Below are 22,548 nucleotides of genomic sequence, written 5' to 3'. Positions count from 1 at the left end.
GAATTGTAGGCATGATGCGTACAAACGTGGTTTTGCCAGATTACATTTAGAAGGTATGCACGGGAGTGGAGTCTAAATGTTGCCTTTACTCTTTCAACTAGGACGCTTAGATCTGTGAATCATGGGATGTCGTCTTGTGGTTTTTTTACCATTTCTGATCAGATGTACCGTTTTTAAGATCCCAAAATTATTAGACTCCCTCCCAACAAGATGATAGTTGTATTTTTAGCATCTTGGTGAAAAACGTAAGAAAAAGCAGCTATGATTTCAGTAAAGCTTTTAAAGCAGTTTGTCTTTATTAGCCACACTGGAACCTGCATCCAGTTGAATTGTACATACATATTTGTAAGACATATCTCAAAACTTCACTTGCCCAAGGACACACAGCCAGTATGTTGCCGAGCCAGAATTTGAATCCAGGTCTTTTCACTCCACGCCTACTCTTTTTAACTCCGTAAGACACACAATCGAAAATCCTTTGAGTTTGAGGTTCAAGACCATCACTAATAAGGGTCCTACCCATCTCTTTCAGCTTTCTCTCTCTGTGTTCCCACAAACCTTAGCTCCCACATTTGGCAGGTCCTGGCCAAGGATCACAGGTAAGGTGTCTGTTCCCTTTCGCTGACTTGCCATTTAGCTCCAGTTAAATAGTCTCCGATCCCGCCGCTTCATTCATGTAGTTCTTCCTATCAGGAATAGCCTGCCCCCTCCTCTGCTGAACTGTGACAAGAGGTCATCTGTTCAAAGAGAAACGGGATTTGTGAATTTAGGAGAAAAAAGGCTGCCAGTATTGCTTTGGGCCTTTATCTGACCAGAGACGTTGACAAGTACTGAGTTGAAGCTGGACAGCTGGGTCTGTGGTGTTCCTCGTCTACATGCACCTTCCTCCCGCTGTGCTGTGTGGATGCCGTCGACCGCCACGTTGTCTCTTCGTTTCCTCATTGTCACACCACACCTTTGCTTGTTTCCTCTCTCTCCCCTTTACAGTGTTAAATAAAAATTTCTTCCAAAAAAAATTGGTGTTCTCACGTTGTTTGACTTGCTTGTTTGATTTACTGTGTTGGAGGGGAGGCAGGAAAAGTTCTTCAGGGCACAAACACACTTGTCCAGTGTTTTAGCGAGAGCCGTACACCAGTCGTTTACTGGGGACTGAGCTGGGAAGGAAGGCACTTTTGCTCTCGTAGTGAGGAGGGGAGGTCACAGAATACACATTTGCCCCACTTTTATGTTCCACAGATTCTTGGCAAATTTTGCATCTCTTCCCATGTCCTTTGGGGGGGGCGGGGGCAGAGTGGAGCTCTATATATTGTAATATGAAAGATACCAAGCTAAAGAAAGTCGGGTTTGTCTAGCTGTTAACTTGCTAAAAAGTTTCTTCTGGCAGGAGGCTTATAGAGCTGTAGAAAGAAAAAGGAAAGTTTGTATTACTGCCACACGACTTAGAATAGCAATAAGACCTCATATCATTGGTCCTGGGAGGTGTGTTTATAGGTGCTCAGGACTAGAGAGGGAGTGGAAAAGGAAGCAACGAGGTATTACGTGCTGTGTCTGCCTGCCGACGTTGCAGTTGTAATCTTTCCGCAAATCTGACTGATCCTGGTGGAAGTGGGGAAGGAGGCAACTTTTGATCTCCTTGCTACAAGGTAGGACAATCAAAGAAGAAACAGATGCCATAAAAAATTCAGGGTAGGTTTTCCATGTATAGCACTGAGTGGTTGGCACCGTGATAGGACAAGAATACCCTCTGAAATTAGTCATGAGCTGAGGGAGGCACAGATCCAGGAACTCCCCCGTCCTTTCCGCTGCTGTGAGCGTGATGACTTGATTTAACATGACCCCCCATACCTGGGAAAATGTGTGTACTCTGCTGAACACTACCTCTTCCATAATTCTGCTAAGTCTTGAGTTGGGGAAGGACAATAAAGGAAAGGAATGAATTCTCAAAATTGCATTCTCTTCACCTGATTGGAGAAGGGGAAGCTGCTTAGAGATTTCTTTGCTCTAGCAGAAATTGGGAGTCAGGGGTAGTAGATTGTATGGCCAGGCTTAATTTCCTCTTCTCTTTGGAGTTTTTATTCTATATGAAGAAATAAGATTTATTTTACTAACAGTAGTCTAACCATCGGAGGGAATTGAGACTCAGTGAAGAAGCATGTCTCAAACGTCAGACTGCTTGACGTTCACCAGTTTCCTCTTGAAAAGTGGCGTAGGCTACATTTGCTAGGGCCTTGCTAATTATCGCCGATAACGGTCTGTTTTCTTTTGATACTTTAAGGGGCTAGAAGAATGAGACAATGAGAGGAAGGTGTCTCAGAATGGGGAGGGTGGTGAAGGAGTTGAGAGACGCTTATAGGTGATAGCAGGTGATTGCTGAGGACGCCAGAATTTAGACTGAGAAGGACCTAACGTTAATTCCCGTGAACTGGGGCAACATTTAACCTCCTTGGACCTGTTTTCTGGTAAGTAATCAGGGAACTTGTTCCTGAAAGGGTTGTGTGAGGTGGTAGAACCATCATATGCAAAGCCTGAGCCATCATACACATTCTTTTAAACAAATTGACGAAGAGCCTACACGTGCCTGCTGCTATGTGTTGGGGTAAGCAAGACAAAAGGTCCCAGCATTTATAGAGCTTCCCTTCTGGTAGCGCTCAAAATGGGGGTTATTGATTTGAGGAAAGCCTAAATAAAGTGGAATTCCGAATGCCAAGGGCAGGCAAGAATCTGCATCAATCAGAGGACTGACTCAGCTAGAAGTGTTGAATAGACTCAGTCTGGCCATCAGCCTTTGCTGAAGAGCTGCATTGTTCCAAACCCATCAGACCCAGTCTGTCTTGCCCTGTGCATTGTCACATCATGGCCTCAACTTGTAGCTCTCTGTTCATCCAGCAAGTACAGGCAGCTGTATTTCCCTGCCTCTCCCACAGGCCTTTCCTCATAGGTCTGACCTCCTTCCCAGTGGAAAGTGATTCATCCATCTTTGCCTAGTTAGTATGGAATCTTTAGTCCCTTTGGATCACTTATTTCCTGTGGGCAGCCAGGGCTCGAGGAGCATTTCCCTCTCCCACTCGTCCTCCTTTCCAGCCTCAGAGAATAACCAAGATGTCAAAGGTATAGCACCCTCATTGCTTGGGGTGCTTAGGGTTGATCCGAACATACCTCGAAGGGCCACCAGGCTGGTCATCAGTGTCAGCCAGAGCTTTTCTTGCCGGAAGCCTGAATTGAAAGCACCTTTACTATGGCTGAACTCGTGGTGTCCTGTTTGTTTTGGTCCCATCACCGTGTAGTTCCCTGTCTCTGGTTCAAAAGAGAATCACTGGATCAGAGAAGGGTTTCAGAAGTAGGATCCCCTTCTGCATCGCCTCAGAATATCTTTTGGTCTCCAAATATACCTGTCAGTATAGTTCATTGCCCAAATAAGTATTGTTTTTAAACATTTGTGGGGTATGCTGTACTTTAGCAGCAATGACTAAATATAGCATCTACTGTGTCACACTGGGGGTGCAAAGAGGCCTACCTTTAGAAGGAACTCTAAAGTCAAGCCAGAGAAACAGTAACAGTCGCCTTGGACTTGGGTGTTCCCAGATCTCATTTGAAAACCATCTTCTGCGGTGGGTCAAGCAGTTTCAGCCTGTTTAAATCTGGACTTTGGACTAGATCTGGATTTTTATCCACCATTTATTAGCTGAAGTTAAAATTACCTTTGAGCCTAAGTTATCACATAAGAGTGGTAGCTTTCTCAAAAGGCCATGAAGATATAATGAAATAGCATACCACGTAGCACAATGCCTGACACGCAGTAAGTGGTAGACACGCATTTGGTGAGCGTGCTTATGTGCTGACTCTTACATATGCGGAGAGGACAAAAAAGGCGTTGTGTCTTAGGGAGAACCATGACAAGTAGAAATACTAGGAGGACATGAATACTAGATTTTACAGAGCAAGGGCTTTGTTGTATCCCCATTCTGTTCTCCAAGGCTTAGCACTCTGCCTGGGCTGCACAATAATATGAATTTGTTAGGTGAATGAAAGTATTAAATAGGACATTTTATATGGTGCTCCAGGGCTGGGAGAAAGTAGTTTGGACTGTCTCATAGAGAGTGAAGAGACATTAAAACTGGATGATAGTGTGTCATGTACAAATTAGCATTTCAGAAAGATGTCTGGTGGGAGTATGGATAGGAAGCAGAGACCGTCTTTAGAGTTAATGAACCATTTATTAGGCAACAGCTCAGTGCCAGGCCCTGGGATATGTGTGGAAGACAAATGCGTAAGATGCAGTTGGATCTCGAGGAGATTGCCAGTGAGGAGACTACTGGGATAAGTGTGAGACGATGACCTGGGCAACACCCTTGGAAAGAGGAACGAATGTGGGAAAGAACTAGTAGTACTTGGTAACTGATTGGATAGGGGAGGGAAAAAAGGAGGAACCAAAGTTTTGACAAAATCATGAATGAACAGAAATAGTCTCAAGGACAGGTTTGGGTTTGAGGAGATGGTAGGGCATTCAGGAGCTTGGAGTCCCGTCGTCAGTGGAAATGTTTAACTGAAACTTAGGAAAGAGGTTAGAGCTGGAGGAGGGTTGTGGATCAGTCATGAGGAGATGCAGGTTTAAATCATAAGGGTGAATGAGAACTGGGGAGAAGTAGAAAAGATGGAAGGCGCAAGGAGTGAGTCTTGGGGACTGAATTATGGTTGAGAGCTGCTTGGAGGAAATAGAGGCAAAGGAGGGAAAAGAATAGCCAGAAAGGTAGAAAGACCAGCGGCGCAGAGTCACAGAAGCCAGTGGAGTGGGGAATTTCACAAAGGAGAGACTGGAAGTGCGAAAGCTGTAGCTGGGTCAGATGGGAAGACAGACACCAGCAAGCAAGAGGAAAATCGAAACCAAACTGAAGCGGAAAATTTGGATGAACTACTAACCATAGGAGATAATAAAAGGCTCTAGGCCAGATTTTTAGTTTGTGTGTGTGTGTGTGTAATTTATATCTTAAAAAGCATGATAGTATTTGAAAATTGATAATAGCAGTGTCCTTTTTTCCTCCTAGGCTCATTCCCCAGAAACCATCACTGTCAATTCTCAGAGATGTTTCACCATAGTCCTAAATAATAGGCTCATGTTACCACTTCTTGATGATGACGTTTAGACGTTTACTGACTTTCCCTTATAGAAGACGAAGGTGTGGTTCTCTTAAGCGTCTAGGCACTTCCCTTCTCTGCACCTTTTCAGAAATCATTATTACAAATTTTAGTTAAATTATTGTTTACATAATTTGGATTCTGTAAATGTACTTATTACATACATTGTGTGCTATGATTGTGTTTTCTTTGGTAAAATTTAGTGTTTTCCCTGGAGATAATGGTCACCTGATTTATTTTTTTTTAACCAGCAGACTATTCCATACCCATGTCTTCAGTCCTTTGTCATATTTGTCATAGATCTTCAGAAAGATGATCTATCAATTGTATTTTTACCCCCTAGAGATTTCCTTTCAGAGTCCTCTTTCTCCTGCTCTCCTCTAGATGAATTGCTCTTTGGGGCCCTTTTTCATTCTAGAATTTTCTTATCCCCTTTCCTCCATTAGATTCCTTGTCTCTGGTAACTTCTTAACACGTTGCGTACGGCGGGGTTTAAATCCCTTGTGAAGATTCTCGTGATCCGTAAGCAACGTGTTAAGAAAGATCCCATGGAAGACAAGTGTTTTTTTGAGTCATTGCATGTCTGACAGTGTCTTGGTTCTCTCCTCACATTTGATTGGTAGTTTGGTGGGGCACAGAATTCCGGGTGGGACAAAATTTTCAGTTTTGAAGGCTTGCTCCATGGGGCAGATAGGAGCACAGAGCCACTGCTGGGCATATGAGGGTGTCACGTAAGTAAAGCGGAGGCTGGAGTGGCCATGTGTAGGCTGTGCCAGGGTAGTAACCGCAGGGGCGCGTGCACAAAACGAAGGAGATACGCGGAGGTGGGAGGGAAGCTTTGCTGCCCCAGACAGTAACTGTTTAGGGTTCTGGTGGCTTTCTGGTTTCTGATTCCAGAAACGAGCTCCTGGGGGCCCCACCATACTTGCTTGATTATTTTTTCCCCTATAATCTGTGGCAGGTTGAATGGGTTTCTGTTTTGTTACAACTAAATGCTCTAAGACAACCATCCATTTTATCTCAAATCCATCCCTCCATCCCAGCCTGAAGGCTCAGTACCTGTCTTTAGAAATATAGCCAAACTTCAGAGAGAGCTCTGAACGGGGAATCAGGAGGCCGAAATTCCAGACTTGTATCTGCTTTTACTGGCACTGGTCAGTGAGTGACCTTGGACAAGTTGCTTTACCTCCTTGTAACTCAGTGTCAATAAAAAATGGGATGGCCACCTCAGTAAGATTTTTTTAAAATTAAGGACAAAATGAGGTTAGCTTCCTATACATGCTTTGAGGAAAGCATTGACCAGTGGGAATGATGGAACAGGGTTGAGTAGTAGGAAGCACACTTCCCCAAGGAACTGCTTACCCAGCACCTGAAATACAACTACTATCTTCAGCTGTCGACCCTGCTTATGTTGCACCTAGTGGTATTAAGGACATCAGGAGCTCACCTGTGACTGAAACGGAGAAGAAATGGCCCTGGAGGCGAATATCTGTCTTCTGGCTTATGGCACAACACTGGTAGGTCCCACTGTCCGACGGCATGACCTGGTCAATGGTGAGCACCAACCGAGATGACGTCTCATTGATACCGTCTGTCCCAGGATCCCGTTTCAGTCTCAGTTGCTCCAAGCTGTTCTCAGGGGAGCAGCCCCCAGACTTGTCCTTGCAAAAAAACACGATAACCCCCTCCGCCTCTTCTTTCTTATGCCACAGAGTACAGATAAAGCTGAGTCGCTTTCCTTCTTGGGAAAAGGAGCTGTGGATGGTCATGCATCCTGGAACGGGAAAGGAAGAATTGGCTGCGGGAGGTCAGGTATATATGGTAAATGATTCACTTACGTGTAAATGTTGAGGCAGAGATAGACATTAAATACAACCCTTTTAGAAGAATTGTCTGGGAGGTATACCCATATCTGAGGGAAAACTGCAATCGCAACTATTCAGGAATGGTTTGTATTTTATTTCTATTCTCCATCTGCAACTTCTATAAAGCACTTTAACTACAAATCCTTGTTATAGCCCTAGAGACAGGTATTCTTGTTCCCATTTTATAGATGAACAAACTGAGGCACAGAGTGGTTAAATGGGTTGCCAGAGTTGACAAATATTGTGGTACCTGAATTTCATAAACTTAGAGTGTATAAATGCTTGCAGGAATCTTAGATTGAGGGACAAATTACCAGGCTCTTTGCAACACACAGCAGAGGCAGAATGTCTGATGAGGTGGGCAATAGTATTCTGACAAAAAAGAGAAACTACATTTTCCCCCTTTTCTTTAGTGTCAAGAAGAGTGGGTCCTTTTCTTCCCCACCAGAAAAAAAGCGTGGGACTCGACTGGACTCCTCATGAGTTCAGGATTCTCCCTGATGGCTGTCTCTGCTCTGGGGACCGGGGATGGGCTGTCCTCACCACCAAGCTGGATGTCCACAATTGCCAGCAGAATCGCCAGGCCAAAGCAGCCTCTCCCAGGTGCCATCAGCGTCCTGCACGTCGTCAGCAGCTCCAAGAACTCGAAGCAAATACTGGCTCTGTGATGTGCTTGGCCTCACTGTCCTGAAAGCACAGGGGGAGTCCTAAGCAAGGTCTTCCAGGGCTCCAAGACCGTCTCCCTGTTCCAGGCACTAGCTTCGGTCGGCTAGAGTCTGATGGAGGTGGAAGATAGTTTGCTGGGAAGCGAGACAATCAGGTGAGGTGTACTGGAGAGAAGAGAGGGGTAGAGAGAAGAGACAGAGACACTGAAGGCTGTGTTTTCAGATATTTTTCTAAGTTAAATTGGATTGCTGGATCAGAGAATATGAATATTTAAAAAAAATTTTTTCTACTATGTATTGTCAGATTACTCTCTACAAAGGTGGTCAAGGTTAAGACCTTCAACAAGAATGCTTGATGATGTACATTTCTCCATGAGCCTGCTAGTACTGGATATTTATCTGTCTTTCATTTTGCCAACCCAAGGGATGAAAAATTAGATGTCACTTTTATTTTGCATTTCCATGACTAGTGAGGGTGAAGAGCTCTTAATGTTTATTGGTCATTAACATTTTCTATTCTGTGAATTGCCTGTTCATATTCTTTGTATGTTGTTTTGTTTTTCAATTGTAGAATCTTTCTCTGTATTAGAGATATTAACCTATCTACCATTTTTTTTTTGAGTACTTACAAAAAATTTTTTATTTTTATTTTATTGGGGAACAGTGTTTTTTTCCAGGGCCATGAGCGCCAAGTCATTGTCCTTCAAGCTAGTTGTGGAGGGTGCAGCTCAGCTCCAAGTCCAGTCGCCGTTTTCAATCTTAGTTGCAGGGGGCGCAGCCCGCCATCCCATGTGGGAATTGAACTTGCAACCTTGTTGTTGAGAGCTCATGCTCTAACCAACTGAGCCATCCGGCCACCCCTCTGGAGGTTCAGTGGCTGCTCATTGTCTTCAATCTAGTTGTGGAGGGCGCAGCTCACTGGCCCATGTAGGAATCGAACCAGCAACCCTGCTCACACTCTAACCATCTGAGCCAGATGGCTGCCCCTCTACCATTTTTTTAAAACAAATATTTCCTCCCAATGGGTTGTTTGTCTCTTGACTTTGTTTTTTTCCGTAAGGAAAATTTATATTTGTATGCATTAAATACAATCTATCTTTTAAATCATCTGTTTCCTGTATTAAGAAAGTTTCCCTCAGGCTGAGGTTATAATTTTTTTCCAATATTTTTATTATTTTACCTTTTATATTTGTATCTTCTAATACTGGCTAAGAAAAATTACATACATATATATATATATAAAAGAAAACCAACCCAAACTGAACAAAAACCACGCCAAGGAAACACCAAATTTTCATCAATAGGGAAATTGTTGATCTAAGAACATGATATTCCACTCCATTTTTTAAGTCTTGTGTTTTGATGTGTGTGTCTCTCAGCCATATTTAGGTTTTATTCATAAAGGTCTTGTCCATTTGTTATTATTTCTGAATATTTTATATTTTTGCCACTATTGAAAATGTCGTCTTTTTCCCATTTTATCTTTTTGTTTCTCTTTGTCATTTTTCTTTTATATCATTCATTATATTCTTTAACTCTTCATTGTTGTTCCTATGTGAAAGACTGCTGATTATTATATGTGAATTTCATACCCAGCTACCTGCTCTTACTCAATTCTATAATTGTTCGTAATAATTTTTCAGTTGATTCTGTTGGATTTTCCAGTCATGCAGTCATATTATTTGTAAATAATAATTACTTCCTTTTCTATTGTTATATCTCTGATTTCTTTCTCCTGTCTAATTGTGTTGATGAAAATCTCCAGAAATTATTAAGTAGCAGTGGTGACAATGAATCCCTGTCTTTTTTCTGAGTTTAATGGGTGATGCTTTAATTAAGCATATGCTAGCTTTGGGGATGAAGTATGTTTTATTATATTAAGGAATATACATATATTTCTATTTTATTAGGAGTTTTAAAAATATCAAGGATGAATGTGAAATGCTTTATTAATTGCCTTTTAAACATCAACTAAAATGGTCATATGATTTTTATTTGTAGGTATATTAGTATGGTGGTCTATGTTAATAGATTTCCTGAAATTGGTGCATTCATGCATTCCTAAAAAACAAAACCAAAAACAACATTTGTTTTTGGTATGTTATCCTTTTAATATGCTGCTGGACTCTGTTTCATAGTATTTTATTTAAGATTTTTGCTGCAATATTCTCAGATAAGATTGATTTCTTTTTTATTTTTGGTATTTCTTTAGTTGGGTTTTGGAATAAATGTTATGCTTGCTTCACAAAAAGAATTTGGAAACTTCTTTTTTAGGCTGAGAAACAATTTCCAATAGCATTGAAATAATGTGTTTTTTAAAGAATTCTCTAGTGATACTATGAGCTTAATGCTTTGGCAGGGAGAAGTTAGGCCTTGATAAATTTTCTCTATTTCCTGTTTGGTAATTATTCTATTTAGTGTTCTCTCTTTACTGAATCAGTTTTCTTGCATTTTTTTTTTTTTAGAAAATTATCTGTTGTATCCATAATTTATATTCATGGAATTGAGAAAAGGAATCTTTTTGGTTCTTTAAATTTCTTCTGCATTCATGGATAATTCTTTATTTTTTGTTTTAAAAAGTAAAGAAAAAGAATACTCCCAATTTAAATATGTTAATGATTCTATAAATATACCAGGCTAAACTAACCAATTAAAAGACAGATCATAAGATAGGATTTAATGAAATGTAGCCATATGCTGTATGCAAAAGGAGCATTTAAAGCACAAGGCCATAAAAAGATTGAAATAAAAGGACAGAAAACATATGAATTAAATATAAAACAGAGCAAAAAGAAAGTGGCATATATTAATACCAGACAAAAAAGACAAAAATTTTTAGAAATAGAAAGAGTTACTATATGGTGATAAAAATTCAGTCCACCAGGACAATATAATTAGAATCATGTATGCACTTAATAACATAATCGCAAACTATGTAAAGCAAAATTTGAAAGAACTGTAGGAAACCACAAGAAGGTCCACAATAATAGCTGCGTTTCCACACCCCTGCCTCAATTATGGATAAATCAAGCAGACAAACAAACAAGATATAGAAGATTTAAATAATAATAAGTTAATACAGTGGACATACAGAGCTCTCTCCACATAATCATTAGAGAATTCATATTCTTTTCAAACACACATGGAAAAATTATTCAATTGATCATGTACTACTAGCTAATAAAGGAAGTCTCAAAGAATCAGTATCATAAAGACCACGTTCTCTGCCATAATGCAATTAGCATACATGTCAAAACCAAAAAGATACATTTTTAAAATCCTATTTTCCATGAGTTGCATCTTCTTTACCTGTCATTCTCACGTTGTCAGTGAAATGGTGCAGGGGAGGAATACACAGGTAGAGGGGCTTTTGGTTGTGTCCTAGTTCTGTGGTTGTGCAATGGGCTCATCTGTGTTAATTACATTGTTCTGCTTTATGTTTTTAGATGTATGTTACCTATTTTTATATATATCAAATGATATATTTTAAAAGGTAATGATAACACATATGATAAAGAAAAAGTCATGTATATGTGATGCTATTATAACATGTATACAAAACTGAGAACAGAGATCTGAGGAAGTCTACTACCTACCAGCTTTTGTATTACTCTAAAGAGTTAGAAAAGCTGGTTGCAATAAATCACTTTCTATGAGAATACAAATGACCAAACGTGACAAAGAGAGGAAACCTAAAATGCCCAATAACCACGGAAAAAATTGAGAAAATTATTTGGTAGTATCTTCCTAGAAAGAGCTACTTTGGACAGTTTATAAGTAAATTCTTCAAGATATTCTGATGCTATTCAAATTGATAGCATAGTAGGAAAAGAAGGAAATCTCATTTCTTTTTACTAATATCAAAACCTTAAAAGAAAGAATAAAGAGGACTACAGACCAATCTTACATGAATATGCATGTGAAAATCCTAAATAAAACATGAACAAACTAATCCAGCAGGATATTAAAAATATGATATACCATGACAAATGGAGTGGGATTTATTTCAGAAATTCTTGGATAATTCAATATTAGGATTAATTAATATGTTACTAGATCAAAAAAGAAAGTTAATATTCTAATCAAATATTTATTGCCACTAAAACCCTAAATAAAATGGTAATGAAAGAATATTGTTCAACATAATAGAGAAAAATATATATCAAATAACATTCTAGCATCATATTTAATGGTAAAATATAATTTCTATTAAAATTGGGGGCAAGGCAAAAATACTTTCTATTACCTCTATTATTTTACTTTCTTTCCTGGAAATGTTACTCATTGAATTTAGACAATTAGAGAATAAAGTCAGGGATATAAATATTGGAACGCTTGAGGCAAAATTACTGTTATTTATACATGATGTAACTTACATCTGGAGATTCCAGGAGAATTAATTAAGACTCTGAGAAACAATGAAAGGAAGAGTGTCTGAATAGGCCGTTCACAAAAAAGGAAATGCAGTGAAAAGTTGTTCAGTCTTACTAGTAGTCAGGGAAGTACAAATTTTTAAATTCAGAGTTCAGAATTACCACCCAACAGATAAACATGAAAAAGACAGATAAATCCAATTCTGGTAAGGGTCTGAGCAAATAGGTACAATCACTCTGAATAAAAATATATCCTGTCCCTTTGGCTTTATCTAATTGAAATAAAAGCACGAGTATGCTGGGATATATATGAATGAGGATATTCACTGCAGCAGTGTTTAGAATACCAAAAAATTAGAAAAAAGTGGAGACCCATTGGTTAGAGAATGGTTGAGTAAATTATGGCATTTCCATAGTATGGACAATTATGTAACTATAATTTATATAAAATAATAATGTATAAACATACAACAAAAATAAAACTTCGTAAGACATTCACTTATAACATGAATACATAAAATCATTCATTTTCCTAGATACCATTGCTAGTCGGAAAATATGATAGAAGAAAAAAATCTCACTCAGTATAGCAATAAAAAAATACTCCCATAAAATGCCCAGGAATTTAAAATGTAATAAGATTTCTATTAGGACCTACAAGATAAAAACTATAGAGTGCTATTAAGGAACATAAAAGAAAATCGAAATGGAGACACCTGTTAATTTGTACTTAGCTATAAATTTGTCACAATCCTAATAAACCCCAGCAGCCTCCCCGTGGTCTGGGCCCCGTGCTGTTGCTCTGGCCTTGACCTCTTGCTCCCTGTCCTGTGTTGTATGTCACACCTTCACGCTGCTATGTCACACCTTCACGCTGCACCACCATGACTCCAGAATGTCCTGCTGACTCTTGAGACAAAACATTGAAAGTCGAGTGACATGCTTTTGTCCTAGCTACAAAGCATCATCTGATTCGAGAGGAAGATAAAGAGGGATTGCATTTACTCACTCAGCCTAGGGTTGTGGTTAAAAGCATAGACTGCTTGTGTCCAAGTCCCCGTCTCAAAACTTACTAGTTGTGTGATGGGCAAGTTTCTTAGGCTCCTGGAACAGGAAGTAAGCTAAACTCTTAATAAATGGCTCTTTGGCACACGCCCAGCAACGATGACATGTCAGGCACCAGAGGGCACAGAGAGATGGCAAACAGCAGAGGCAGACTATCCGAGGGATAAATGCAGCCTCTAGAGTCAGGGCAGGTTTGTGATCTGACTGACAGGTACTAGCTGTCTAATGTTGGGCAAGTTTCTTAACCTCTGAAAATCAGCTTATTGATCTATGAAATGGTGATAATACTCTCTTCCCAAGGTTGTGTGGGTTAGAGGAGGCCACCAATGTAAACTGCTTACATAGCATACGAGTACTTCCCATATGGTGCCTGGAGCAGAGTAAGGGCTCAGTAAATGTTAGCCATGCTGATTTTTACGGTCCCTCAGATTTGAGGCAATTTACAATGTCCCAAATAAATCATGCATAGACGCATACCTGATTATGTTTAGTTCTTATAGAACACTGAGCTGTTATGGTTATTTAAAAATGGTCATCTGTACTAAGCATCTGGAGGCTTACAGGCATTGTGACTAGTTTGAAAGCACGGCTTCTAAGTGGGGGTGCAAGGATTCTAACTCTCAACTCCTCCGGGTCTTTCTCTCACAGTTTCGAGTCCTTTGTCCCTCTTCTCACACGGCTGCAATGCCAGGACTGTGATGACAATAATAAGGTCATAAGTATACCAAGGAATTGGGAAGGAGAATTCTGAATGCGAGGTCTTGGAAAGGCTGCAAGGTGGCAATGGAGTTAGTCCCCAGTGATGTTTGTCGACTTTGGGGCACTGGTGCCTGGTGGATACAGTGGTGAGGTAAGGTGCAGAGTGAGCGGGGGAGATTTGGCTTCCAGTCCTGACTCAGAACTAGCTAGTGGTGACATGTTGAGACTGTCCAGACTCTTCTCTAGGCCTGTTTCCTTAGGGACTAATGCAGCGGAATGGGAGGGAGGCGGGGTAGGAACTGAGACAAGAAGAGAGTGGCAGACAGGCTGGTGTCGTAGGCGCTGACGTTTCTCTGTGCCTAGGGCCTAGCTGGAGCAGAGCATGTAAGTCTGTTGTGGGCCGTTCAGGAGGGCTGGGGGCCATGGGGAAAGGATGCTCTTGGAATAGGTGACCTTGGTGTCCCGCAGAGCAGGCACCGCTGGTTCTGCACTTTGACCGCTAGAGGGCGCTGCCTTCCAGTCCTCCCTGCACTTCCCTTTGAGCCATGCGTGGCCCCTTGAACCACGCGTGGCACGGAGTCGGGCTTGCGAGGCTAGCCTGGAGAAACTTAAAGTAGTAGTGGAGGGGTGTGTGTGTGTGTGTGTGTGCAAGATCGGGTCTGGTGGGTCCTAATGACACGGCATGTATTGGATCCACAACTGGCCCTCAATAGAGGGAAGAGGTAGTGGGGGAGGGCAGTCTGGGGAGCTTGTGGGGCCATGTGCCAGGAGCAGGTCTCTTCTCATGAACCAGAGCGTGCACGCAGGAGGGTGCAGATTAGGTTAGCATCGTCACCTTCCAGCCTTCCCCAGGGCTTCCCCGTTGGCTGCCCAGGGCCTATGGATGGAGAGGTGACAGCGGGCAGTAAATGTCCCCTCTCCCCGACCTTTGGAAGTGGGAGGCACGTGGGGGCCAGGATTCACATCCAAGCTTCGTGTGATCTCAAGCCCCTATCTAACCTTGCTCAGCCGCACATTCCTCTCGTGTTTAAAGTTCTCTCATGCAAATATTGTGTGGATTAAATGACACCTGAAGCTGTCCCCGGAGTTTTCTGGGGAATGTGGACTGTCGCTGGTGGGGACAAGAGTGTAAAGATGACGCTCCATTCGCTCTGCCACTAAAACCCAGATCTGGCCTCTCAGAGGAGTTGCAAGGTTAACACTCAGCTCCACAAACACCTCTCTTTTCAGATCTTCCACAAAACTGAAAAAGATGTCCCAGGCCCAGAAATGGGATCTCACCAACTGCCACAAACCTGATTCTTTAAAGTAGAACCAGACTGCAAGTAAACCAGGGTTAGTGCCCGAATGCCCTGGGAGCACTTGTCTGCTTTCTCAGGCTTCCGGCTCTGAACCTTCACTTCAATGGGCCTCGGGCCCTTCTGGCTGTCTGCTGAAGTCTCCGGGTCCTCTTCTCAGAGTGACATTTAAAATGAATAACATAAAATACACAGGCTAACAAAGGAATCACATTATATCAAAACAGTTGTCCAAACGTTAGAAGAATGTGTGATGAAGTAGGATACATGCTGCTTTAGATCTAGCATGAGCCTCAGAACTGTCGTAATTGCACAGTAGTGGTGACCATACATGACATTTTGAGAAATCTGTAATAAGCTGTCATGAGATTTGAAAATACCTGTGATTTCTATTGATGGCAGATTCTATCAGGGTTTGTTGCCTACATTCATAATTGAAGCAAATGCTAATTTTCACCTAGAGACTGGTGAAAATAAAGATGGAATGTTTTCCCCAGATTCACAAATCACATGAATAAATACACGGCCCCCCAGTTAAGAATCTCTGCAGATCGGGCTCCTCGTTTTGCAACTAGGGAAACTGAAGCAAGCAGGTCTCCTGATTCCTAGGTCAAAGGTCTTCCCACTGAAGTGTGTAATTCTGGACCTGGGAGAAAACTATCTTCAAACCATTATTTTCACCTTGGAGTTCCCAGGTTTACTCTGTCAAAAACATGCCAGTGGCCTGAAGCGTCCCTTGTTTGCATCAACACCCCTCCCCTGCCCCCCCAGCATCTATCTGGGATGTGAACTGCCGTCAGAAGTGCCTCCCAGGACCAGCTCCTGCTCCATGGAGCCCAGTGGCTTGTCCCAGGCCAGGCTCTGAGGGCTCTAGAGGTGAGGCAATCCAAACCATGGAAACTATCCTCCACTAACTATTTCCTTTTTACTGCCAAGAATGACCCTATGGCATTCGTCCCCCAGTGAGCACTGAAAAAAAGAAAGTAGCCTGGAGGATTTAGAACAGCATGAGGGACTTAGGGTTTGTCAGGTACAGTTCTTTCATGGCGTGTGTGTGAGTGTGTGTGTGTGCAAGATCGGGTCTGGATTTCACCTGGATTTCCTTCCCATGAACACACTGTGTCTTTCTTTCCCATTTGAGGACAGTGTCAGGGCGCCCATAGCCCTGAGAGTGCTAGAGAAGAGCGAGCATGCCGGCCCAATTGGCCAAGTGACACTTCTCTTTCCCAGGCTCCTGAGGGTAAAGGCATTTCAGGAACCAGGATTTCTCAGGGACCTCCCTGGAATCCTGTCTTTGCCTGAGCAGTTTCGTCAACTGTTCCATCCCTGCTCCCAGACCCCAGGTCCCCAGGGGGGCTCTTTACCTTAGGAAAGTAGTTCTCTTCTGCTCTTAGGCGGGGGGCTCTGGTGACAGCACCTTGAAGAAGTTCTCAGCCCTTGACTTGTTCTTCAGTCTTGTGAAAACCCCATCTCCCACTTCCGTCATTGTTCTGCCTTCACTACGGGTATATATGGTCTTTGAAAACCACAGAATGGGTTTTTCTAGCCGTCAGGAGCCTTCCTGCCTTGCTCTCCTCCCCACCCACTGTGTTTTTCTCCTTTCTCTCCTCCGCCTCCTCTGCTGCTTTCTCCTTTTCCTTTTTCTTGTGTTAGAAATAGACGAAGACGCTGAGACGACTGAGGGAAAGAAACCCACCCTTTGAAACTGTTTTCCTCACCTTGTGGGACACAGATTTTTCACTTGATAATTCATAGTAAGGACAAGACTGGTAATAGAATAACAAGAAGATATAAGGACAGACTGTGCCTTCAAGTGCAAAGAAAGGTGCCAAGTCTTTCCCTGAGAGAAGGGTTTGCTTAGGAGTAGGACAGAACGGAGCTGCTCCAGGCGGAAGTGGACCATGGCAGGGAGGGCAGGGGAGGGGAGGAATGGGGGCAGCCAAAATGGTCCTGTACGTAGGGGTGAGAGATGGATGACTTACCTTATTTCCCCCACCTACGACCTCTTTACCATTTCTATTCTGTTCCTCCTTGGTTGATGATGGCTGGGGAGACCACGATGATTCTTTCTAAATTCTAGGGTTGTGCACGTTGGTGGAAAGAGCTTTTGATTCTTGGCAAGGCCAGGCCAGGCCCTGTGCCAGAGGGTACCCAGCACACAGGGAAGCCCCTGGGTTCTGGAGCAGGCACCTGTCATGATGGCCAACCAGTGCTGAGCTACCAGGGAGCTCGAGGGGTAACATAAGAAGTGAGGTTTGGGGAAATTTCTCGTGACTAATTTAGAACTGCTCTGACCCTTGTGTGGACAGGAGACTCCTGTTTGGTTATACTCTGTGTTCCTTAAGACAGTGAGGTGCTCTGGGCTTGGATGTCCTTGGAGGTGGCCACACCAAAGCCATCATTGCAAGTGTTGTCAGGTGACACACACAACAGGGACATCTCCTTATTCCATCACCTGTTCAGCTTTCACAACAGAAGGAGTTGATTCCAGGAGCCCATGGAAACCCATGTTGGGAAGGGGGAGCTTCATCCCATCTACATGTCTGTCACCACCATCCTGGTCACAGGACCAGTCTACCAGGAGACCTGACCCCACAGACATCAACTGCTAAACTGGGCCCGGTATCTGGTAACCCAGTATCTTTTGCTGTCTCTACTGTAGCGGTCAAATTTATGACTTCTCTGTTCCTTAAAATGGAGATTTGTCCATGCTTGTCTGTGTGGGATACGTGGAAGGTTGGCTCTGCGGGCGTTTCATTCAGGGCCTATCCGGCAATGATTGTTACGAACATGAGGAGTTGAAACAAGGGCTGTAGGTGCATGAAAATGGGGCCACTTGAGCACCCGCAGACGCACATGTGTTTACACTGGTTATTGCAAACCCTCAAAGTTCTGCAAAGACCTCAGGTCTTGAAATGGAACCACAGAGGACTCACTTCCTTCGTATCAGTCACGTGGTGTCTGTCCATCCTGCAAACTGTTGTACATATAGTTTTCTGAAAATGCTGCTTCTGATCACCCCTCACTGAACGGCATTGCACGTTGGGCAGCGTGGGGTTGACATGAGTGAACTTGCAAGCAGAGCACGTTGTTGAGGGGGCCCCATCCCCGTGAGATGAGGTGGAATGCACTAAGTGCTTACGCACCCCAGAAGTGAGAGCAAACCCAGAAAGGGAGGGAGGAAGGCAAGAGGAAAGAAAGGGGGACTCCCCGTGTGCCAGACACTGTTAGGTACTTTAGGGGACAAAGGGACATTTGAAGGGAGCTTTTAAAGAAGGTAGGATTTCAAAAGGCAGGGATACGTGTTTTACAGATATAGGAACGACAAAAACAAACAAAGTGTAAGGGACGTACAGGGAAACCAGTGTCCAACTTTGGGGGGCTGGTGCCTGTTGGATTCAGTGGGAACCTCTGAAGTGACTTAGGTGGCTAGTATGTGGTCTGCCTCCTGGTGGGGGGCTGGAGAGGCTGCCACTCACCCACAGCTTCCCAAATAACCATCCTGTCAGCCTTTGGATGTCTAAAGGACCTGAGTCCAATTACACAATTTAGCAACTTGCGTAATGCATAGTTTTCAAAATCTTCCTAGTAAGTGCTCAGCATTACAGGAAAATCTGGTGGGATAGTAAATCATATTTTTATCTTCTGTAGAACTGTGAGGTCTCAGAAATGGAAAGGACTAAAACAGCCATCGGGCAGGGTGCAGGCACTTCTAAGCCGGTGGTTCTCACACTTGAGCGTGTATGAGGACCACCAGGTGACTGTGAAAAGACAGATGGTGGGGCCCGGCCATGGAGTTTCTGATCCAGTAGGTTTGTGGCGGGGTCCAAGGCGTTGTATTCCTAACAAGTTCCCAGGTGCTGCTGCAAACTGTTCCATGCGATGCCTCTCGTGTTCTTTGCTTTCCTCTCCGGTGGTGTGCAGCTCATTACCACCCAAAGCACCCCCCACCCCCCACCAATATTCTTTGGCGAGCACTTCCAGCTTTTGAAACATTCTTCCTCGTGTCGCCTTCACACCTGTGTCCCTTTAACTTGCAATCAGTGCTCCTAATTCTGCCGAGGGCTCCACACAGAACATGTCTCTGGCTCTTGGTGAAGTCTTAGCCACAAGGGTCAGGATGTCTGGTTCATCCACCACTGAGGTGACCTTGGGCAAATCACTCAACTTTTCTGAATTTTCTTCATCTGTAGAATGGGAAGAATAATAACACTTACATCCTAGGACTGATGTTTAGAGTAAATGAGAAACTGTATGGGAAATAATTAACATGGTGCTTGGCACATAGTAAGTACTCAATAAATGCTGGCTGTTATTACCGAGTTTTCCTTTTCACCTGGGAGTCCATCAAATATCTGAAGAAACTAAATCCTCCTATCAAATATTTCCTGGGCTAAATAGCCCCAATTCCTTCAACTATCCCTTATAGCACAACTTCTTTTATTTTTAATTTATTTTTTATGTGTTTATGTTTCAATTACAGCGGACAGTCAATATTTGATATTAGTTTCAGGTGTACAGCACAGTGGTCAGACATTTATATAATTTATGTAGTGATCCTCTGATTAGTCCCCACCTGACAGCGTGCATAGTTATTACCATATTACTGACTACGTTCTCCATGCTGTACTTTGCATCCCTGTGACTGTTTCGTAACTACCAATTTGTACTTCTTAAGCCCCTTCACCTTTTTCACCTGGCCCCCCAAGCCCCCTCCCCTCTGGCAACCATCAATTTGTTCTCTGTATCTATGAGTCTGTTTCTGTTTTGTTTGTTCATTTAGTCTGTTCTTTAGATTCCACATATAAGTGAAATCATACGGTATTTGTCTTTCTCTGACTTATTTCACTTAGCATAATATCTTCTAGGTCCATCCATGTTGTCACAAATGGTAAGATTTCATTCTTTTTTATGGCCGAGTAATATTCCATTGTATGTACCACTTCTTTATCCAATTGTCTATTGATAGATGCTTCGGTGGCTTCCATATCTTGGCCACTGTAAATAACGCTGCAATGAACATAAGGGTGTATGTATCTTTCCAAATTAGAGTTTTGGGTTTTTTGGATAAATACCTAGAAGTAGAATTGCTGGATCATAAGGTAGATCTTTACTTTTTTTTTTTTAAACTTTTATTTAAGTGTGCTTTTCCAGGACCGATCAGCTCCAAGTCAAGTAGTTGTTTCAATCTAGTTATGGAGGGCGCAGCTCACAGTGGCTCATGTGGGGATCGAACCAGTAACCTTGTTATAAGAGCACCGTGCTCTAACCAACTGAGCTAACTGGCCACCCTCTATTTTTAATTTTTTGAGGAACCTCCATACTGTTTTCCATAGTGGCTGCACCAATCTGCAATCCCACCAACAGTGCACGAGGGTTCTCTTTTCTCCACATCCTCACCAACACTTGTTATTTGTTGATTTATTGATAAAAGCCATTCTGACAGGTGTGAGGTGATATGTCATTGTGGTTTTCATTTTCATTTCTCTGATTATTAGTGACATTAGTCATCTTTTTACACGTCTACTGGCCACCTATAGGTCCTCTGGAGAAATGTCTGTTCAAGTCCTGTGCCCATTTTTTTTTTTTTTTTTTTTTTTAAGATTTTATTGGGGAAGGGGAACAGGACTTTATGGGGGAACAGTGTGTACTTCCAGGCCTTTTTTCCAAGTCAAGTTGTTGTCCTTTCAGTCTCAGTTGTGGAGGGCGCAGCTCAGCTCCAGGTCCAGTTGCCGTTTTCTAGTTGCAGGGGGCACAGCCCACCATCCCTTGCGGGAGTTGAACAGGCAACTTTGTAGTTGAGAGGACGCATTACAACCAACTGAGCCATCCGGGAGCTCAGCGGCAGCTCAGCTCAAGGTGCCGTGTTCAATCTTAGTTGCAGGGGGCGCAGCCCACCATCCCTTGCGGGACTCGAGCAATTGAACTGGCAACCTTGTGGTTGAGAGCCCACTGGCCCATGTGGGAATCGAACTGGCAGCCTTTGGAGTTAGGAGCATGGAGCTCTAACCGCCTGAGCCACCGGGCTGGCCCCTTCTGCCCATATTTAAATTGGATTATTTGTTTTTTTGGTACTGAGTTGTATGAGTTCTTTATAAATTTTGGATATTAACCCATTATCAGATGTATCATTGGGTAAATATCTTCTCCCATTCAGTAGGTTGTCTTCTCATTTTGTTGATGATTTCCTTTGAGATGCAAAAACTCTTTAGCTTGATGTAGTCCTATTTATTTATTTTTTTCTTTTGTTTCCCTTGCCTGAGGAGATATATCAGAAAAAAATAATGCTAAGAGCAATGTCAGAGAATTTACTGCCTATGTTTTCTTTTAGGAGTTTTATGATTTCAGGTCTTACATTTAAGTCTTTAATCTATTTTGAGTTTATTCTTGTGCATGGTGTAGGAAGCTGGTGTAATTTTATTTTTTTGTATGTATTTGTCCAGTTTTCCCAACACCATTTCTTGATGAGACTGTCTTTACCCCATTGTATCTTCTTGCATCCTCCTTTGTCAGAGATTAATTGACCAAATAGGTGTGGGTTTATTTCTGGGCCCTCTATTTTGTTCCATTGATTTATGTGTCTGTTTTTATGCCAGTATCATGCCGTTTTGATTACTATAGCCTTGTAGTGTAGTTTCATATTGGGTAGTGTGATACCTCCAACTTTGTTCTTTTTTCTCAAGATTGCTGTGGCTACTTGGGGTCTTTTGTGATTCCATATAAACACACTTGTTTACATGTTGTATCATATTAATTGATTTGTGGATATTGATCCAATCTTTCATCCCAAGAATAAATCCCACTTGATCATGGCATATGATCTTTTTAATGTATTGCTGAATTCAATTTGCTAATATTTTGTTGAGGATTTTTGTATCTGTCATCAGGGATACTGGCCTATAGTTTTTTTTGTTGTTGTTGTTTTTTTTTTTTTGTAATGTCTTTGTCTGGTTTTGGAATCCATTATTTAATGGTGGCCTTGTAAAATGAGCTTGGCAGCCTTTCACCCTCTTGAATATTTTGGAATAGTTTGAGACGGATAAGTGTTAAGTCTTATTTGAATATTTGGTAAAATTCACCTGTGAAGCCATCTGGTCCAGAACTTTTATTTGTTGGGAGTTTTTTGATTACTTATTCAATTTTGTAGTAATCAATCTGTTCAGATTTTCTGTTTCTTTTTTATTCAGTCTTGGAAGATTGTATGTATCTAGGAATTTATCCATTTCTTCCAGATTGTCCCATTTGTTGGCATATAATTGTTCATAGTATTTTCTTATAATCCTTTGTATTTCTGTGGTTTCAGTTATTCAGTTCTCCTCTTTCATTTCTGATTTTATTTATTTGGGTCCTCTCTCTTTTCTCTTGATGAGTCTGGTTAAAGTTTTATCAATTTTGTCTTTTCAAAAAACCAGATCTTGGTTTCATTGATCTTTTGTATTGTTTTTTTAGA

General features: G+C 42.1%; 1 protein-coding gene across 1 annotated transcript; it reads right to left on the bottom strand.

The window, feature by feature from the left end:
• Positions 1–271: 271 nt before the first annotated feature.
• CD160 (CD160 molecule) lies at positions 272–16,596 on the bottom strand. Its single transcript, XM_019739912.2, has 5 exons — positions 16,463–16,596; positions 7,542–7,685; positions 6,581–6,907; positions 3,157–3,294; positions 272–1,397 (listed from the first exon to the last, which is right to left on the bottom strand). The coding sequence occupies exons 2-5, from the start codon at positions 7,606–7,608 to the stop codon at positions 1,390–1,392; spliced, it is 540 nt and encodes a 179-aa protein (XP_019595471.2). The 5' UTR covers positions 7,609–7,685; positions 16,463–16,596; the 3' UTR covers positions 272–1,389.
• Between the last annotated feature and the right edge of the window lie 5,952 nt (positions 16,597–22,548).

The sequence above is a fragment of the Rhinolophus sinicus genome, linkage group LG14 (assembly GCF_036562045.2).
Source record: "Rhinolophus sinicus isolate RSC01 linkage group LG14, ASM3656204v1, whole genome shotgun sequence".
NCBI classification, from domain to species: Eukaryota; Metazoa; Chordata; class Mammalia; order Chiroptera; family Rhinolophidae; genus Rhinolophus; species Rhinolophus sinicus.
The sequence above is the reverse complement of the archived record's forward strand: the minus strand, read 5'-3'. Positions and strand labels throughout refer to the sequence as shown.

Excerpts from the sequence above, each read along its gene's own strand:
- CD160 (XM_019739912.2), bottom strand. The coding sequence starts at position 7,608 with ATGGCACCTGGGAGAGGCTGCTTTGGCCTGGCGATTCTGCTGGCAATT. Across the intron at positions 6,908-7,541 it reads TGTGGACATCCAGCTTGGTG|GATGCATGACCATCCACAGC; the intron begins GTGAGGACAGCC and ends TTCCCGTTCCAG. Across the intron at positions 3,295-6,580 it reads CTTCTCCGTTTCAGTCACAG|AGACAGGGAACTACACGGTG; the intron begins GTGAGCTCCTGA and ends CTTTTGAACCAG.